This window comes from Myxine glutinosa, chromosome 2 (assembly GCF_964187855.1).
Source record: "Myxine glutinosa chromosome 2, kmMyxGlut1.1, whole genome shotgun sequence".
Classification (NCBI taxonomy): domain Eukaryota; kingdom Metazoa; phylum Chordata; class Myxini; order Myxiniformes; family Myxinidae; genus Myxine; species Myxine glutinosa.
Window position 1 is genome coordinate 211,563,070 of NC_136262.1, and position 18,746 is coordinate 211,581,815.

Below are 18,746 nucleotides of genomic sequence, written 5' to 3' on the forward strand. Positions count from 1 at the left end.
AGACAGACATTAATCAATCTTAATCTTAATCCTGCTTTTCGCTTTGCGTGTGTGGGGTAATTAGCATGCGCTGGCAAAGCGAAAAGTGGGGTTAAGCAATTGGTCGATTACATACATGTCTACATTATGTTAAAAGCGTACAGCAAAAAACGTTCAGCAGGAGGATATTAAAACTTTACCACATCTTACATGACCATTTGATATAGCGCTAAAGTACGACCTGATGATCCCATCCAACCTGAACATAGAAAACAAAGCATTGCGTACTTTAGGACATTGTACTTAGGACAAAACGTACTTAGGACAAAACACTCAGACATTGTACTTAGGAACAAAAAAAAGAAGAAAGAAAAGACAGCATTGCTGATTGATATTAGTACCCAGCGAGTTCGGCCTAAATAATGCAGAAATCAAGAAAAAGGTCAAATACCAAGACCTCAAAAATGAAGTGAAAAGGTCCTGGAGGCTGAAGAGCACCGAAATTGTACCAGTGATAATTGGAGCAATGAGAATGATAAAGAACCTTATAGATCTTAAAAAACATCCCTGGGAACATGACCACAAACAAACTACAGTTGGAGGCTGTACGGGGCTCAGTGACGATCCAGAAAAAGAGCCCTCGGAACAAAACTGAGAACACAACTTCACAACTTAGCCCATGAGTCACAACCCTTAACCGAAGTGGATACTTCAAGTCCTGGGAGAACTCCATTCCATATACACTTATGAAACCCAAATTATGGTGAAGACAACAAACGACACAAACAAACAAATGTGCAAAACAATCGCCAAAGAATACCTACGTAGAACGAAGCTAATCCTGAAAAGATACCTCTCCCCACGAAACAAAATCAAAGCCATAAACCAGCTCAGTACCAGTCTTCCAACAATAGAGCTGTGGATCTGGCCCCAATCAGAAATCAACACATTAGACATCAAAACAAGAAAACTCCTTACCATCGACAAAATGTTTTACAAAAACTAGTGCATCCCGAGAAACTACCTGCCAAGACGAGAGGGACGGAGTGGCCTGATGGAACTCAACCAGGTGCACAGAGCGACGAGTGTAGGACTAGCTGAGTATGTGAAATGCGCAACAGACTATCGGATGCAATTTGTAAACAAACTTAAGAACACAACAAATTTGAAAACGTATCCCTCACTCACCTTGCAAATAATTTCCAAAAACAGGTGCGAATCGAAGATGATACACAGGAAAATGAAACAGCAACAAATACAGCCCCAACAATTGCAAAAAAAGACAAAATAAATATATAAAAAGAAATATCAAGAAATAAACAACAACTGGGAGAATGACAAAATAGCAGGAAAATACTAAAAATAATTGGACAGAGTGGGGATAGACAAAGTAGGCTCATTGGAATGGCTAATAAGAGGTCAGCTCAACTGGGACGGCAAACGAATCATAATAAAATGCCCAAGATCAAGGACACTACACCAATGGATTTAAAAAGATGGTGGGACTGAGCCAGACGGACAAATGTAGATTCAGCAAGACAAACAAAGTACAAGTCACCCACTTTAGGGATGCGAAAAACAAAAAAACTACCAGAACAACTTTACACACAATGGCACAAAGTATGCAAAGTGATTCATTGGCAAATCGAAAAATGTAAACATCCCAGTACCAGAAAACTCATGGAAACACAAACCAAGGGCAATGATTGGAAATGAGGACGTCATGCTCATGTATGACCTCATGATTCCATCGAGCGTGAACACAGAAAACAAAGCATTGCATCCGGACATTGTACTCAGGAACAAAAAGGAAAAGACAGCATTGCTGATTGAGATATCAGTACCCAGCGATTTTGGCCTAAACAATGCAGAAATCAAGAAAATGACCAAATACCAGGATCTCAAAAACGAGGTCAAGAGATCTTGGAAGCTGAAGAACATCATGCGGGCAGTGAATTGTACCAGTGATTAATTGGAGCAACATAAATGATGAAGAAGAACCTCCCTGAGATTTTAAAAACAATTGGAGACAATCCAGGGTTTGGTGATGATCCTGAAAAGAGAACTTGGAACAAAACTCTGAAAAAGTTGAACAGCTTGGTCCATGAACTGTGATCCCTTAACGGTTAGGGTTAAGGCTTAACCGAAGAGGACGTGGATACTTTGGGTCCTGGGAGGGCTCAGTTCCACCTCCTGGAACCCGCAAATGGAGATAACCACCAACGGCGCACACACACACCACTCTGCACTCACACCATTCTACCTCATGCAAATGCCCATATGGAGATAACAACCAACGGCGCACACACACACCACTCTGCACTCACACCATTCTACCTCATGCAAATGCCCATATGGAGATAACCAACACGCAGCGTTTATCACACCAAGAACCCGGGTCCGTGCGTATCCAACGTGCAAACAATTATTACTGCACAAGATTCCTATATATTATATTCGATGGTCTATTGTGTAAGAACTTTATATATTTGATGACACTTCCACCTTTTCCCGTTTTAGAAAAAAAAACCATAACGCTCGCTTTTCTTCCGTAGCCGTTCCCTGTTCATTCATGTTATCAACTAGGTTGACGTTCTCTTCAATTGTTGCTTTTATTTTTACGTCTAAAACCATAAAAATTATTTGACATCGTCATACTGCACAATCCACGTCGACAAGCATGGTAAATGAATCGCTTATATAATGAATTTTACCTCAAAGTACTTGCAATATCTCCGTGGATTCGAAAACAAAATGCAGTCGTTTCAGCGCCTTATTTTTTTAAACCACAAAACCAAACCAATCACATTTCAAATTGTCAATTATGCGTAATTACTTTTTTTGGTTGACTTATTTTTATGTTTATCTTTCCTACATAATCACATGAATCAAACGTAACACAAATAACTTGAAGTTTAAAGATTTTACCAAAAATTGATTAAATAAATAAATGATGGAAGGCTAATAGAACTTAATAAAACTATCGCTATACACCTTTCTTTACTCTCTGTAACTTTCCTCCTTTAATAAGTTACTTCAGAAATATCAGCGGAAAAACTAGTTAGATAAAACAAAATTATTCCAAAGGAGGCATATAAACTAAATATCAAGTGGGGAGTGTTTCGTTAGTAAGCAGCTTGCACTTGCAAGGACAGCTGCATCCACGCATGCGCATTACCGATTACGTCAGTTTACTTTACTATCAGCGGTGACGGCAACAACATAAACACAAGGAAGAGCAATCAGACATTGCAGACCCTCGCCAAGACGTGTTTGTGTGGGGTATTTTTGTACATTCTTTCATTATTTTGTACAACCCCACTTTCATCAGAAACGCGTGACACATCACGTCCTCTTTATAAAACTGAATTCAGTAACGGTATTGCTATTGTATTTGAAATATATTTTTTAATGAGGCTGTCGCTGTCCTCGGGGTCTTTTGAGTCCCCGGGGTCTTTTGCATCCTCATCATAATCTTTTGGGTCATCAGGGTCCTCTGGTTCTTCATGGTATTTAAGGGTCTTTGGGTTATTTTGGGGGCTTGGGTCTTAAAGGTTCTTCAAAGGTCCAATGGGTCTCAGCAATCCAAAGTGTTGAAAAGTACATTCCGATAGGACATATTTAATAGACGTACGTAATTAATAGACAGGATGCCACTGACATCAAAGAGTACATTATTAATAGATTTATTGAAAACTCACATGGCTGGAGAAGATAATGTTTAATGTAGTAGAGTGAAGTGTGGTGCTGCGCACACAACTTGCTTGCCAAAGAGGTAGGCTACAACGCGTTTGATAAAACCAAGAGTCTTTATTGTGAAAGCTCGAACTACAGCACTGAGCGGGCCCGAGCTTAGAGCTCGCGTAATTGTGCCGAGGCCACGCCTCGTCCCCGGGCGTGGCCGATCGGTCGATAGGCGGGGCATGTATTCCAGTTCCCCGCCTGGACGTTCGCGCCACCTGCTGGTGCGCTGAATTCGTGTACCCTGCTTGTGTCCGCCACACGCGCCCCCCCAGAATTCCCGCGCACCTGAAGGGTGAGTTTGCGGAGAAGCCGGATGACCCGGCCGAAACGCCCCCTGGCGATGGGTGCCGGTCTGGGGGGTGGTGGGACGGCAGGGCTGGGGGGTGCCGGGGGTCGGACCGCCGGGGGGCGGCCTCGACGCGGAGGCAGAGCTGCTGGCGGGGGTGCCGGGGGTCCGACCGCCGGGGGGGCGGCCTCGACGCGGAGGCAGAGCCGCTGGCGGGGGGTGGTCCGGATCGAGGTGGGCCGGCTTGAGGCGGTCCACGGAAATGCGATCCGGGGCACCGCCGATGTCGACCGTGAAAAACTTGTCCCCGGCCTCCAACACGCGGAAGGGCCCGTCGTACGGGGGCCGTAGCGGTGCCCGGTGGGCGTCGTGCCGGATGAACATGTACTTTGCCGTGCTAAGCTCCGGAGCGACGTGGGAAGGCGGGCAACCGTGGTGTGCCGTTGGCACCGGGGCGACCCTCCGGGCGGTCTCCTGAAGGGCGGAGCGCTGTTGTGCCGCGGACCAAGGAGCCGTGGAGTCGGGGATAAATTCACCCGGTACCCGCAGTGGTTGCCCGAAGACCAGCTCCGCCGAGGACGCGCGCAGGTCGTCCTTGGGCGCCGTCCTGAGGCCCAGCAGGACCCAGAGGAGTCTGTCGACCCAGCCGCCGTCGCAGAGGCTGGCCCGGAGCGCGGCCTTCATGGAGCGATGAAAGCGCTCGCACAGGCCATTGGCCTGGGGGTGGTAGGCCGTGGTGTGGTGTAGCTTCACCCCGAGTCCTTGCGCCACCGCGGCCCAGAGCTCCGAGGTGAACTGGGGGCCGCTGTCGGACGAGATGTCCGAGGGGGCACCGAACCGGGCAACCCAAGTGGCCATAAAGGCTTGCGCCACCTCAGCCACAGGCGTCGCCGCCAATGGGACGGCCTCCGGCCACCGTGTGGTGCGGTCGACCATGGTGAGGAGGTGGGTGAACCCTCGCGAGGGGGCAGAGGTCCCACCAAGTCGACGTGCAAGTGGTCGAACCGCCGCTCGGGCACCGTAAACGGGGCCAACGGTGCCTGGGTGTGGCCGTGGACCTTTGCGCGCTGGCACGCGAGGCACGTCCTGGCCCAGTCGCGGACGTCCTTCCGGAGGCCATGCCAGACGAACTTTGCCCCGACGAGTTTCTGGGATGCCCTCGCGCCAGGGTGGGACAGGCCGTGGATGGCGTCGAACACCGGGCGCTGCCAGCCAGCGGGCACGATGGGGCGAGGCCGGCCGAGGGAGACGTCGCATAGGAGGTCCGTGCCCGCGGCGTCGAACGGCACCTCGATGACGCGGAGGCCCGTGACGGCGGTCCGCAAGGCCTGGACGCCGGGGTCGGCGGTCTGGGCCTCCGCCATCCGGGCATAGTCGACCCCGAGGTGGACCGCGTGCACGACGGACCGGGAAAGGCAATCCGCCACCGGGTTGTCCTTACCCGCCACGCGACGGATGTCCGTCGTGTACTCGGACACGGCAGAGAGGTGGCGCTGCTGCCGTGCCGACCATGGCTCGGCGATCTTGGCCATCGCGAACACAAGGGGCTTGTGGTCAACGAAGGCCGTGAACGGGCGGCCCTCCAGCAGATGGCGGAAGTGTCAGACCGCCAGGTGGAGTCCGAGCAACTCGCGGTCGAAAGTGCTGTACCGGCGTTCGTGCGGGCGAAGCTGCCGGCTGAAAAACGCCAGCGGTTGCCAAGCACCATGCACCCATTGCTCGTGCACCGCGCCCACCGCGTACCCGACGCGTCGGTGGTGAGGGCGATCGGTGCATCGGGCGCCGGGTGCGCCAGCATCGTGGCGTCGGCCAGAGCCAGCTTTGCGCCCGCGAACGCCGCGGCCATCGGCTCCGACCATGCAATGTCACCTTTGCCCGGCTTGCCCCGGAGGGCCTCGTGCAAGGCGCGGAGGAGGTGGGCGACGTGGGGCACGAAGCGGTGGTAAAAGTTTACCATGCCCAGGAACTCCTGGAGCCCCTTGATCGTGCGGGGCCACGGGAAATCCCTGACCGCCTCCACCTTGGCCGGTAAAGGGACAGCCCCGTGCTCGGTGATGCGGTGCCCCAATAAGTCGATGGTGGTGACACCGAAACGGCACTTGGCAGGGTTGATGATTAGGCCATGCTGGCCCAGGCGTTCGAACAGCATGCGGAGGTGGAGCAGGTGCTCCTCCTGGGACGCGCTCACGACTAGGATGTCGTCCAGGTAGACGAACAGGAAAGGTAAGTCGTGCAAGACGCTATCCATAAGCCGCTGGAATGCCTGAGCCGCATTCTTCAACCCGAAGGGCATCCTTAGAAATTCGAAGAGGCCGAAAGGAGTGATGACGGCCATCTTCGGGACGTCGTCCGGTTGTACGGGGCCCTGATGGTAGCCTCGGATGAGGTCCACCTTCGAAAACCCGGTCGTGTTGGCCAACCGGGCGGAAAAGTCCTGAATGTGAGGGACCGGGTAGCGGTCGGGGGTGGTGGCATCGTTGAGCCGGCGGTAGTCCCCGCACGGCCGCCATCCCCCGCCGGGCTTCGGCACGATGTGCAGCGGGGAAGCCCACGCGCTGTTGGAGCGCCGCACGATCCACAGCCGCTCCAGCGTGGCGAACTCCGCTTTCGCCACCGCGAGCTTCGTGGGCTCGAGCCGGCGTGCCCGGGCATAGACCGGCGGCCCGACCGTGGGGATGTGGTGCTCCACCTCGTGTTTAACGGCCACCGCTGAAAAGGTGGGCCGCGTGAGGGCCGGGAAACTGGCGAGGAGGCGGGTAACGTCGTCTGCTGCCGGAAGCGTGCAAACCAAACTCGCCGGGACGGAACCGTCCAGCAAGCCGCTTGGCAAGCCGCTCGGTGAGCCGCTCAGTGAGCCGCTCAACGAGCTGCTCAGCGAACAAGCGAACGAGCTAAAGGTTTCGGCCTGGACGAGCCGTCTGCGCTTTACGTCAACCAACAACCCATTTGCACATAGGAAGTCTGCACCGAGCAATGCCATGGGCACGCTAGCGGTCACGAACGACCATTGAAAGCGCTGCCCTCCGAACCACAGGGAGAGGCAGCGCTTCCCGAACGTGCGGATGGGTGTACCGTTGGCGGCAAGCAAAGCGGGGCCCCGGCCCGCGGTTCACTTGTCGGACGTGTTGGCTGGGATGACGCTTACCTGCGCTCCTGTATCGCAGAGGAAACGGCGCCCGGACAAGGTGTCCGTGATAAAGAGGAGGCTGCCGGAATGGCCGACGCTCAGGGCCGCTACCGAGCGCCGGCCCGGTCGTTTCCCGACCTGCCAAACGGGCACGGCGGGCAACACTCTTAGCCTTGTGGCCGAACCTGGCGTTGAAATAGCACCAGGCTTGCGGCGGCGAGGGCGGTGGCGGCCGCGGTTTTCTCGGCGGCGGTGGTGGCGGGTGGGGCGCGGCAGCGGCCACGAGGGACGCAGTAGCATCAGCCTCGGGATCCACGACGGCCGCACCGTAACTCGCCCGCGTGTCGCAAGCCGCAAAGAACTTGTCGGCCTCTACGGCCAGGGCGCGGGGTTCCCTTATTTTGGAACCGGCCAGCGCGAGGCATACCTGTAGAGGTAGCTGGCGTAGGAAAAGCGCCCGGAATAAGAAATCCAGGGCTTGGTCACCCAGCAGCGACAGCATATAATCCATCCGCACGGATGGCCAGGGTGCGGGGTTCCCTTATTTTGGAACCGGCCAGCGCGAGGCATACCTGTAGAGGTAGCTGGCGTAGGAAAAGCGCCCGGAATAAGAAATCCGGGGCTTGGTCACCCAGCAGCGACAGCATATAATCCATCCGCACGGATGGTGTTGCCGAGTTCGGGAAGGTCCAGGAGGCGGTCGGCCCGTTCGATCTCAGTGAGGCCGAACGTGGCGATGAGGAGACGTTTGATCGCCCCGTACTTGTGGTCGGCCGGTGGGTGCCGCAGGATGGACACGACACGGGTGGCAGTGCCGGGCCCGAGGGAGGCGACCACGTGGTAGTAACGGGTCTCGTCCGCCGTTATGCCTCGAAGCTGGAATTGCGCTTCGGCCTGCACGAACCACACATCGGCCTGTGCTTCCCAAAACTCTGGGAGTATTACCGCGACAGCGTTGTTGGCCATGGCGCGTTCGGTGGACAGCAATGGCTGAACCAATCGGGGTCACCAGTGAAGTGTGGTGCTGCGCACACAACTTGCTTGCCAAAGAGGTAGGCCACAACGCGTTTGATAAAACCAAGAGTCTTTATTGTGAAAGCTCGAACTGCAGCACTGAGCGGGCCCGAGCTTAGAGCTTGCGTATATGTGCCGAGGCCACGCCTCGTCCACGGGCGTGGCCGATCGGTCGATAGGCGGGGCATGTATTCCAGTTCCCCGCCTGGACGTTCGCGCCACCTGCTGGTGCGCTGAATTCGTGTACCCTGCTTGTGTCCGCCACAAGAGTTTCTTCTTCAAACAATAACACCTGGCTGCCAAATGAAGTTTTGTACTTGTTGAATTATGATGTCATAATGGAGGCACATATGACATGATCTTTAGCAAGTGCTATTCCCCATGGAGAGTTCTTTACAATGAGCCAGGTCTCAATTTTTTCTATGCAGCACTTTCGGAGATATATAGGTGCAAATTTGTTCGTTTTTTTTCCAAGAAGGTGCACATACCACGTGACATATGATGTAAGAGTTTATCATGAAAAAAATTCGACAGGAGGAGGTGAAAAATTCCTGTCAATCGGACCAACGGTTGCAGAGAAAAGCATACTTAGACTGTGCGGACAAACAGACAGACAGACAGACAGACCCAAATGCAATACCCTCTCCTCTGGCGAGGGTAATAATGGCGTGATTACGTTTATTCTTTTGCTGATCACCATACTGCATACAATGGGATACACAATTTTATACGACATTAAATTCAAATAAAGGCTTCTACGTCCTTGCACGCAAAACCGCAGGCTGCGCTCCCCATGGGCGTGAACTAGGCCTCGCCGCACGGTCAGCTCACTCCTGGCTCCGTGCGCGAAGCGAACAGGCCGCGCCCGCTCGGTCGCTCCAGCCACGCTCATCCTCACAATCTCGTTCACCAACACCAAAGCCAGAAGCTGCGAGGAAGCCTCAACCGTTCATTGTCAAAAGCCAGGACTCGAGAGACAAAGAAGAAGCGCGGAAATCAAGAGGAGGAAATGTCGGGGAGAGAGTTCTTTTATACTCAAGGTTCTGATGTCATCTCACGACGTATCCGTGTCCGCTCCTATCAGCGAGTGCCATCTTAGCAGTCCTTACTTGAACCAAATTCCGGACCAATCACTGCTCTTTGGGGCGTGGCATGACAGCCCTGCCGGTGCCTGTGTGCTCACCAGGTCGGTGTTATCAGCAGCAGTGCTCAATGTCCTGCTTCCAGTTGGTTTTTATTTAGGGTGGTAAAGGAGCGATTTCTTAGCTAGGTGTGTGTGCTGCATGTGTCATTAGGAACAGATTCCATTACATACGGGGGATTTACCATGAATCCCTAACTAATTAACATAACCCCACCCCTCGTGATGGGAACGAAGATGCACTGTTCCATGACATACGGTCTACTGGATCCCTACTTATGATACATGGGTTTCTTCTTCTTCTTCATGACAGTCGGAGCACACTACCTATGCAATTCTACCTGGAATAAGGTAATCCCTGCCTACCCCCTACAAACTTAACACAGCCCCCCGCCCCCTGGAACCGTAGCCCCCGCAAGGTTCACTGCAGGCGCTACCGTTCCAGCCTTAGCACTTACTGACTCACACTTAATTAGCCTATGAAATATATTAGGAGGGCTGTTAGAAGCGAGCCGCAGCCACTTACCTATTCTCCTTACCGTTCTACACCCCTTAAGCAACAATTCACATTTCAAATATTTACAAAGCTTGAAGTCCTTGCTCCTAACTCCTGGGGCAGGAAGAAAAGGTCAGCAACACACAAAAACTCCATCTTAACCACAAAACTGATCCAAAACTGCAAAATTCAAACAAACATTTGTACAACCCCATTCTACAGACCACGTCCCCCGGTGGATGCCACAATACCCAACGTTTCCTGCGGAGCCATCCCAATGTGCCACAAATTTCCACGGGCCTTGTTACAGGTGAGTGACATGGCTCGGTGGATTTTTCCCTCATTCACTCACACAAATCCCATAACCATTCACACACATTTCAGTAATCATCAAAGCATGTATTTCACCCCACTGCAGGACCATGGCATAGATGTCATTACACGTGTGTGTGTGTGTGTGTGTGTGTGTGTGTGTGTGTGTGTGTGTGTGTGTGTGTGTGTGTGTGTGTGTGTGTGTGTGTGTTTCTACTAGGCAGCGGGGAGGTACCGTACAAGCAAGATAGTGGGGCGCTTCAGGCTGTGGTGCCCACAGTCCAAAAACAAGTCGCCCGACTTACGACTTCTTCACCCCCCCACCCCCCTTTAATTCGGTCCCGTGACAGCCAAACAGCTCCTTTAGCTGTTGTCCCGCCGGGGAGGTCTCCACACCAGGCTTCATCGCCTCAGGCTTTCACACAGCCTCATGGGTCGCCAAGGGTCTCCATACCGCAGGACGCCCAACCAGACCCCACCACCGACGGGCTCCCAATTTCCAGACACCACTGGCTGCCAGGGGCAATTACCACAGAGAGGGCCACAGTCACCGCTCCTCCAGAGCTTGATCAGTACCTGCGGACACACACACACACCTTCCACACCCACAAAAATATCCAGAAAAATATTTCCTCCCCTGCTGCCATTCAATTCTCAACCACATATTCCAATAAAAAGATGTCACACAGAAACAATGCTGCCATGGTTTGCTTACATGTGAATTTCCCATATTCATACTTCAAAACACATTTCAATCACAATTCACTCCATCATAACTCAGTTTTTATCCTCACAACCACATAAAAACACAAAACCTCTTCACATAAACAAACGCCATGCACAAGACACTTTGTGGCACACAAGCCATCACTGCCTACCCCCTACAAACGTGATTACCTTAGTCCAGGTATAATGCATAGGTCGTGTGCTCCGACTGTCGTGAAGAAAAAGAAACCCAATGTATCATAAGTGGGGATCCGTTTAGACTGGATGTCGCGTAAGCGCGTATCTCCGTCCCCATGAGAGGGGTGGGGTTATGTTAATTAGTTAGGGATTAATGTTAAATCCACTGTACGTAATGGCTTGTTATTTTTCCTCTGTACCTTATGACACATGCAGCACACACAAATAGTAAGAAATCATACAATTACTTGTTTGTTCTACACAATTGCATTGTTGTGGTTTTACCATGGTTTATTACAACACTCAAAATAACAAATCTTTCTGCCGTATTCCCTCTCGAGACTGATGGGCACCGTAACCGGAGCCACTCTTCCTGTGGAGGGGATTTATTTTATTATCGGGAACGATTTGGCCGGTGGTCGAGTTTCAGGTAATCCGATGTTGGTTGAAAAGCCCAGTATGGAAAATATCACAGTACAGTTAGAACAGGAGATTCAGGGTATCTTTCCAGCATGTGCAGTGACTCATGCTATGGGTAGGAAGCACTCTGAAGAGAAGGAGAAGGAAGGTGATGTGGATTTGGGTTCCATAGAGATATTGGAGGAAAGGTCTGGGAGACATGGTAGTAAAAGGAGTGACGCCAAGGAACATAATGATAAGGTTTCATCTGGACCAAAGGATAAAATGGAGTGTCCATCAGAGACACTGGGAATGAGGCTGAACAAACGGTGCTTGTACAAAAGACACTTGTTGAAGAGCATCACAGAGATGCTGAACTCGGAATTTGATTGGTAAAGCCAATACAGAGGATGAGGCAATGAAGGTACAGTGCATTCAGACCCCTTCACTTTTTTCACATTTTGTTATGTTGCAGCCTTCTACCTGAAATCATTTAAATTCATTTTTTCCCTCATCAATCTACACTCAATACCCCATAATGACAAAGAGAAACAGGATTTTAGAAAGTTTTGCAAATTTATTAAAAAGAAAAAACTGAAATATCACACATACTCGTGTATGTATATATATATATATATATATATATATATATATATATATATATATATATATATATATATATATATATATATATATATATATATATATACGTATATATATATATAGATAGATATATATATACATATATATATATTGTTGCGGATATGAGGATTGCATTTTTTTGATTGTGTGTATTGTAGTGGTAAATTGTTGTGTAACATTGGTTGAATATGGCCCCTCCTGCCTCCAGAGTTGTGTAAAGGTAAAAAGGGCGTCCCGGTAGTTATTCCATGAAACACCACATTGAAGGACCCAATAAAACCCTTGTTCAGTAGCTTATATCTTATTATGTGTTTTAGGGTAAGGCCTTGTCTTCCATTAAAATAATACTCCATTGCACCGAATCAATTAAGAATAGCTCCCCTTCAATACTTCCATTTCCCAGCCAAACTCTCCATCTGCGGGTAAAGCAGTTCACAAGCGTGGGGTGCACGCCCTCTCATTTCGCTGCTATAGTGAATATGTGCTCCGTGCTCTGTTTGAACAGGAGGGGCGGGGTCGCCCGGGAGAGGCAAGCCCAGGGCGTGCCACGAAGGGCGGGGCTGTTCAGCCCCATGCCCAAATAAGGAAACAAGCCCGTGGCTCGCCACGAGGGGCGTGCCGTCGGCGCCATGCCCAAATAAGGAAACAAGCCCGTGGCTCGCCACGAGGGGCGTGCCGTCGGCGCCATGCCCAAATAAGGAGACAAGCCCGTGGGATTACCATACAAGGTCACGAAACAGAGCACGGGGGAGGAGGGCGGTACCGAAACCGAAGGGGGCGTGACAGACCCGCGCTGAAGGTATGACAGAAGGGTGCGACGATCGCTGGAACAAGCTAGACCAGAGATACGGCAGATGAGTCCAGGTGCGTAAGAGGGTTGGCAGTCCACCGGGAGAGAGTTCAGAGTTGCACCGGAGTTGCGTGAGAGATACGAAAAGCCTTTGACAAAGAGCCGCTTCAACCAGCCCCGTTTCAACCAGCCGAGTGACCCTGCCGGCGTGCGCTGTAAAGCCGAATACAAGGAGCTGCCGGCTCCTCGCTTCCCGCCCGGAGTGGACCTGCTCGCTGTGCCCTGTGATCCCACCTGCTCATCCCTCCAAACGATTCCTACCCTTCCATCCATTTGCGTACGTGAGTTTGTTTTGTTCGTGCTGTCCTGGGTAGTAAACTAAGTCAGTATAAGCTAGTAATTTGCACTGTGTTACCTGCTTTTTCATGACCGCTGTAAATACCCGTGACTGCTCTTTTTGCTTATGTGTGTGTAAATAATAATAAACCCCGTTACTCTTCTGTACGTCTTCTTCTTCCTCTTTGCATTCGTCGTCTTAGTCTTTTCCCGATTGAATAGCGGTGGCGCGATACGGCCAACGTTTGGGTGAATCGGGTTTAGTCGGGGAACAACTGTTCAGTCGCAGAGCCTCCGCTCGGCAAACATACCATCCTTAACCGCGTACCGTAACAATATATATATATATATATATATATATATATATATATATATATATATATATATATATATATATATATATTTCCAGACATTGACATAAGTATTCATACCCTTTGCTCTGACCCTTGAAATTTAGCTCAGGTGCCTCCCATTTGTGTTGATCATCTTTGAGATGTTTCTACACCTTGATTGAAGTCCACCTGTGGTAAATTCAATTGATAGGACATGATTTGGAAAGGCACACACCTGTCTATATAAGGTCTCACAGCTGACAATGCATATCAGAGCAAAAACCAAGCCATGAAGTCAAAGGAACTGCCTGCAGAGCTCAGAAACAGGATTGTGTCGAGGCACAGATCTGGGGAAGTCTACAAAAAAAATCTCTGCTGCATTGAAGGTTCCCAAGAGCACAGTGGCCTCCATAATATCGGGGGATAAGGGCCTTGGTAAGAGAGGTGACCAAGAACCCAATGGTCACTCTGGCTGAGCTCCAGCGGTCCTGTGTGGAGATGGGAGAAACTTCCAGAAGGACATCCATCACTGCAACACCCCACCGATCTGGGCTTTATGGCAGAGTGCCCAGACTGAAGCCAAACAGTTCAATCTTGGTTTCATCAGACCACAGAATCTTGTTTCTCACAGTCTGAGAGTCCTTTAGGTGCTTTTTTGCAAACTACAAGCGGGCTTTCATGTGTCTTTCACTGAGGAGAGGCTTCCGTAATAAAATAAAAAAATCAAAATACTTTCTGAATACTTTCTGAATGCACTGTTCTTGTTGGTTATTTCATGAAAGGGGAAATACTTATGAGAAAATGGAGACCTCCAGAGGTACCAGCAAATGACGAGTGGAAAGTCCATTACCAAATTGTGGTGCCACAACCATACCAGGAGATATTGAGTTTGGCACATGAGACACCTTTGCCCGGACACCTTGGAGTGAACGAGACGTGTGAAAGAATTCTGGCACATTTTTCTGGCCAGGATTGCGACGTGATGTGGCGGAATTCTGTCAATCTTGTCATTCTTGTCAGCTGGTGGGAAAACCTAATCAGAAAACCCCTTCAGCACCTTTAAAACCGATTCCAGCTTTTGAAGAATCATTCAGCCAGATTATTATTGATTGTGTAGGTCCTTTACCTGAAACTAAGGCTGGACATCAGTATTTGCTGACCATCATGTGCGCTGCCACTAGGTTCCCAGAAACGGTGCCTCTTAGGAAAATTAGTTATTGCGAAGGCCTTGATTAAATTTGCACCCTGGTTGGCCTACCTAAGGTCATCCAGTCTGATCAGGGTTCCAACTTCATGTCACAGCTTTTTCAGCAAGTGGTACACCTGTTGGGAGTGAAGCAAGTGAGGTCAAGTACTTACCATCCTGAGAGTCAAGGGGCCTTGGAAAGGTTTCACCAGGCATTAAAGTATATGATCAGAACTTACTGCTTTGAATGTGACAAGGATTGGGATGAGGGAATACCCTTATTGTTGTTTGCTACGAGGGAGTCTGTTCAGGAGTCATTGGGATTCAGTCCTTTTGAACTCGTGTTTGGACACACAGTTTGAGGACCTTTGAAACTGGTGAAAGAACAGTGGCTACAGGAAGAGTCGCAGTCAACAGTGGTAGAGTATTTGACAACTGTTAGGCACAGATTGGCTTAGGCTTAAGAAGTTACGAGAGGAAACTTGAAAGCAGCACAGGACAAAATGAAAGTGAGACATGACACGACTTCTCAGAAAGAAATTTCAGTCCTGAGGACTGAGTGCTCGTGTTGCTTCCAATTCCAGGTCAGCTGCTACAGGCTAGGTATTTTGGTCCCTATGCCATCGAAAGGAGGGTCAATGAAACAGATTATGTGGTGACAACTCCAGACTGAAGGAAAAAGCGGCAGCTGTTTCACGTGAACCGACTTAAGAAATATTATGAGAGGAAGCCTGTGGAACAAATGGCTCCTGTCTCACCCGTCGTACCTGCAGTCGGTGTGCAAGAGAATCCAGAGATTGAGGTCAGTGTGAAGTTCGATAGCATTGATGACCAGGCTTGCCCCAGGTTGACAAACACTGAAGTGTTAAGGAACGTAGACCAGAAATTAGGTCATTTGACGAGGGAACAACAAGGACAATTATCCCACCTAATTTCTGTGTTTGTGCATTTGTTCACAGATGTACCTGGTCATACCGATCTGGTATGTCATGATATTGATGTGGGGGAGGCCATATATCATGATATTACTGTGCCCGCCAGCTGCACGACCTCCCACCACGTAACTCCTCGTCTGCAACCGCGCCAATACCTGCATATTGTTATTACCGTTCTGCACGACTTCAACCTTCACCCAGCGTGGGGATTTGTGCACAGACATTGGGGAATGTTGCATTCCACTCACCTTTGGCGTATCGTGAGTTTATTGCTTTGGGAGCATTGGGGAATGATGGTGCCATCATGTGTATTGTTCATTTGATGCAAGTGATATTTTCATGGTACTTTCTTTAAGAGTGTTATTATTGTGTATGTGAGAGTTCTTTATACAATTACTTGTTTGTTCTACACAATTGCATTGGTGTGGTTTTACCATGGTTTATTAGAATACTCAAAATAACAAATCTTTCTGCCACGTTCCTTCTCGAGACTTTGAGGGGCACCGTAACCGGAGTTTGGGGAGGTAACTCGTACCACTTGTGTCAAACAAATATTTAAATCCATGCTGACGTTACATTCGGATATGGAGTTCTGTACCTTGGAAATTCAAAATCATAATTGTATTCACTCAATTCCAAACGTCATTTAAATCATTAATTGATACTTTAACAAAATACTGTGTTAAATGACGATTGTATTGAGATATCATCAAACCAGCTCATTATCGTCAAGTGTTCACTTCCGGATTAGGGGCAGCTCGGTCTCAAGTTAATTTCAAAATCATAACTTTATTGAGGAATTTATGAAACCTCCTACCTACCTTACAACATCCGCTGGGACCCCAACACGTTCCACAGGAGGTTTGGTGGGGCTAGCCCCAAAACTGAGGGAGTAGTTTGGGGACAGACAGACAGACGTGTATGTGTGCGCGCGCGCACGCCTGTATAAGTCTGGAACTGTAGAGAAAAATAAGTGATTCCTGATTTTTTCGTTTAAGAATGATTTTTTCCGTTTTTTGCAGGTGTCCATGATGTTCCTTATTCTGCGACATCTTTGAGTCAAAATCAAACACAGGACCTTTGAGAGTGAACCGCGAGATTATCCAGGCCTGGTACTCTGGTGAAAACTTCATCAACCGACACATCGACTTACATCCCACATACCAAGCACTATGCAATCAATTACAACGTTAAAAACGGCGGAGTCATTTGAATGCAAGGAAACCCTGTGATTGGCAAGAACTTGGACCAATCAATGACATCAACCGTCCTGAATGGAACTTAACGGTGTCACCACCACACCACACTCAACGCCTCTGAGGAAGACAACTAGTTTGCTCTCGCAATGTCAGGCTGGAACATGGGTACAGTGATATAACTCTGAACGAGAACGGCACTCAGTGGAGAGTATACCTCCACCTGGTTGGTCATATCACTCAATGGTGAATAATAATCACTTTAAAATTCTACTTGCGGATCCGGTTCCGGATCTTCACCAAAATCGAATAGATTCTTCCTGGTCACACACACAACATGTCCACCAAGTTTCGTTCAAATCCGTCTACAACTTTTTGAGATATCCCGCTATGTATCGTTTTTGGCCCGATCTTCCAATGGTGAAGAATCACTTTAAAAATTCTAGTAGCCGGATCCGAATCCGGATCTTCACCAAAATCTAATAATTTCGTCCTGGTCACATACGCTACATCAAATTTCGTCCGAATCTGTCCACAACTTTGAGATATTTTGTACACAGAAAACAGACAGGCGGGGGTGAAAACATAACCGACATCCACCTTTTGGAGGAGGTATTTATTTGGTGGAGGAGGTAATTAACACCTGGCGCATGTTGCCTGCATCCTCCACGATGAAGACCTCCATGGGACCGAGTGCTCACTCAGAGCAATTGTTATATTTGGTGATGCCTTACCCTTGAGTACAGTCACAATCACGTCAATACTTAAAAGGTCTACTTATCTGGAGCTTTTTAACATTATAAATCCTCTACTGCAGGGCCAAGAAAATCAAATCCATGCAAATTAAATTCAACATCCTTTAAAAAAATTTAATAAAATTACCTATTAAAAAAATCCCCCCCCAAAAAATCATAAAGGCAGGGATTAAATTATGTAAATTAAATTATTTTAATTATAGGGATTTTAAAAAGGGCAGGTTTACTTGAATCTGTTTTTCTTTTCTTTTTTGAATCAAGGATTTGCAACGCTCAAGCAAAAGTCAAGCAGTTTTTACCATCAATGTATTTTCAGATCACGGCAAAACCATAATCAGTAAAACTACCCTCATCAGTAAAAACAACACCAACAACAACAAATATTGGCCTATATATTTCAAATTCAAGTACCACAAAAAAACAACAACAATGTTTGCAAAATAATAATCAATAACAAAGCTCAAAGAGAGAAGTTGAATTTTACTGATTTGGTTTTCTCATATTCCACAACTCATGTCATCACCCTCCTGTTTCAGCATCGATTTGTCATGTTTGATTGAAGTTTTTCTGGAACTTTTCCTGTTGTTGTTCATCTCCCTCTATCTGCCTCAGTTTCCCAAGCACCAGGGAATTAAAGGATGGGCAGATGCATTGTTTAGGCGCACATATCTATCTCGTAGTAAGAAGGCCGCCATCTTGGGCTGCCTGTTACGTGTGAACAAGCCTTTTCGGTTCCCAGCCATGCGCTTCACTCCTGCATCACAAAGATGGGCATAATGTTCATTCATCTTTAAGTTTCATGAAAGTTTAACATGTACAATGAACTAATTGACAACGCAAAAGCAGTAATGCTGCCTATATTTGAGTAAATAGCTGGTTTAAATTTTTGTCAATTCAGAAGGCAGCGAATAAAATCAAATGAAAGAGGACAAAATCAAATGTAAAATAGGCAGGTAAACTGGATAAAAGTCAAAGTCAATAAGAGTACATTCCGTTTAATTAAAATGATACAGACCTGCTTGCCTCCATTTAAGTATATCTTATTATAATAGAGCAAACGTACATGGTTATGTACCTCCACACACTGACACAACACAACAACGGGGAAAAAGTAATAAAATAAAAATCTCCCTTGGCCGGCCGGCACTCAGCTGTTGCCAAAATGGCCCTTTT

At 48.5% G+C, this 18,746-nt stretch overlaps 2 protein-coding genes and 1 long non-coding RNA gene across 9 annotated transcripts in view; 1 reads left to right on the top strand and 2 right to left on the bottom strand.

The window, feature by feature from the left end:
* Nucleotides 1-2,805, bottom strand: part of NDC80 (NDC80 kinetochore complex component) — a 108,258-nt gene extending 105,453 nt beyond the window's left edge. The window contains exon 1 of one of the 4 annotated variants that reach the window (XM_068106351.2): nucleotides 2,694-2,805. The gene's annotated coding sequence lies outside the window, so the exon portion shown is untranslated. The remainder of the gene's footprint in view (nucleotides 1-2,693) is intronic. The other 3 variants (XM_068106352.2, XM_068106353.2, XM_078772209.1) reach the window with 3 other exon arrangements.
* A 375-nt stretch (nucleotides 2,806-3,180) lies between these two features.
* Nucleotides 3,181-18,222, top strand: LOC137420889 (uncharacterized). Its single transcript, XR_010983212.2, has 3 exons — nucleotides 3,181-3,261; nucleotides 15,647-15,882; nucleotides 16,645-18,222. It is a non-coding gene; the product is annotated as an uncharacterized LOC137420889 (long non-coding RNA).
* GUSB (glucuronidase beta) overlaps nucleotides 17,949-18,746 on the bottom strand; it is a 68,831-nt gene continuing 68,033 nt past the window's right edge. For all 4 annotated transcript variants that reach the window (XM_068106347.2, XM_068106348.2, XM_068106349.2 and 1 more), the window contains one exon: nucleotides 17,949-18,327. In XM_068106347.2, coding sequence (XP_067962448.2) covers nucleotides 18,182-18,327 — 146 coding nt within the window. In that variant the 3' untranslated portion in view covers nucleotides 17,949-18,181. The remainder of the gene's footprint in view (nucleotides 18,328-18,746) is intronic.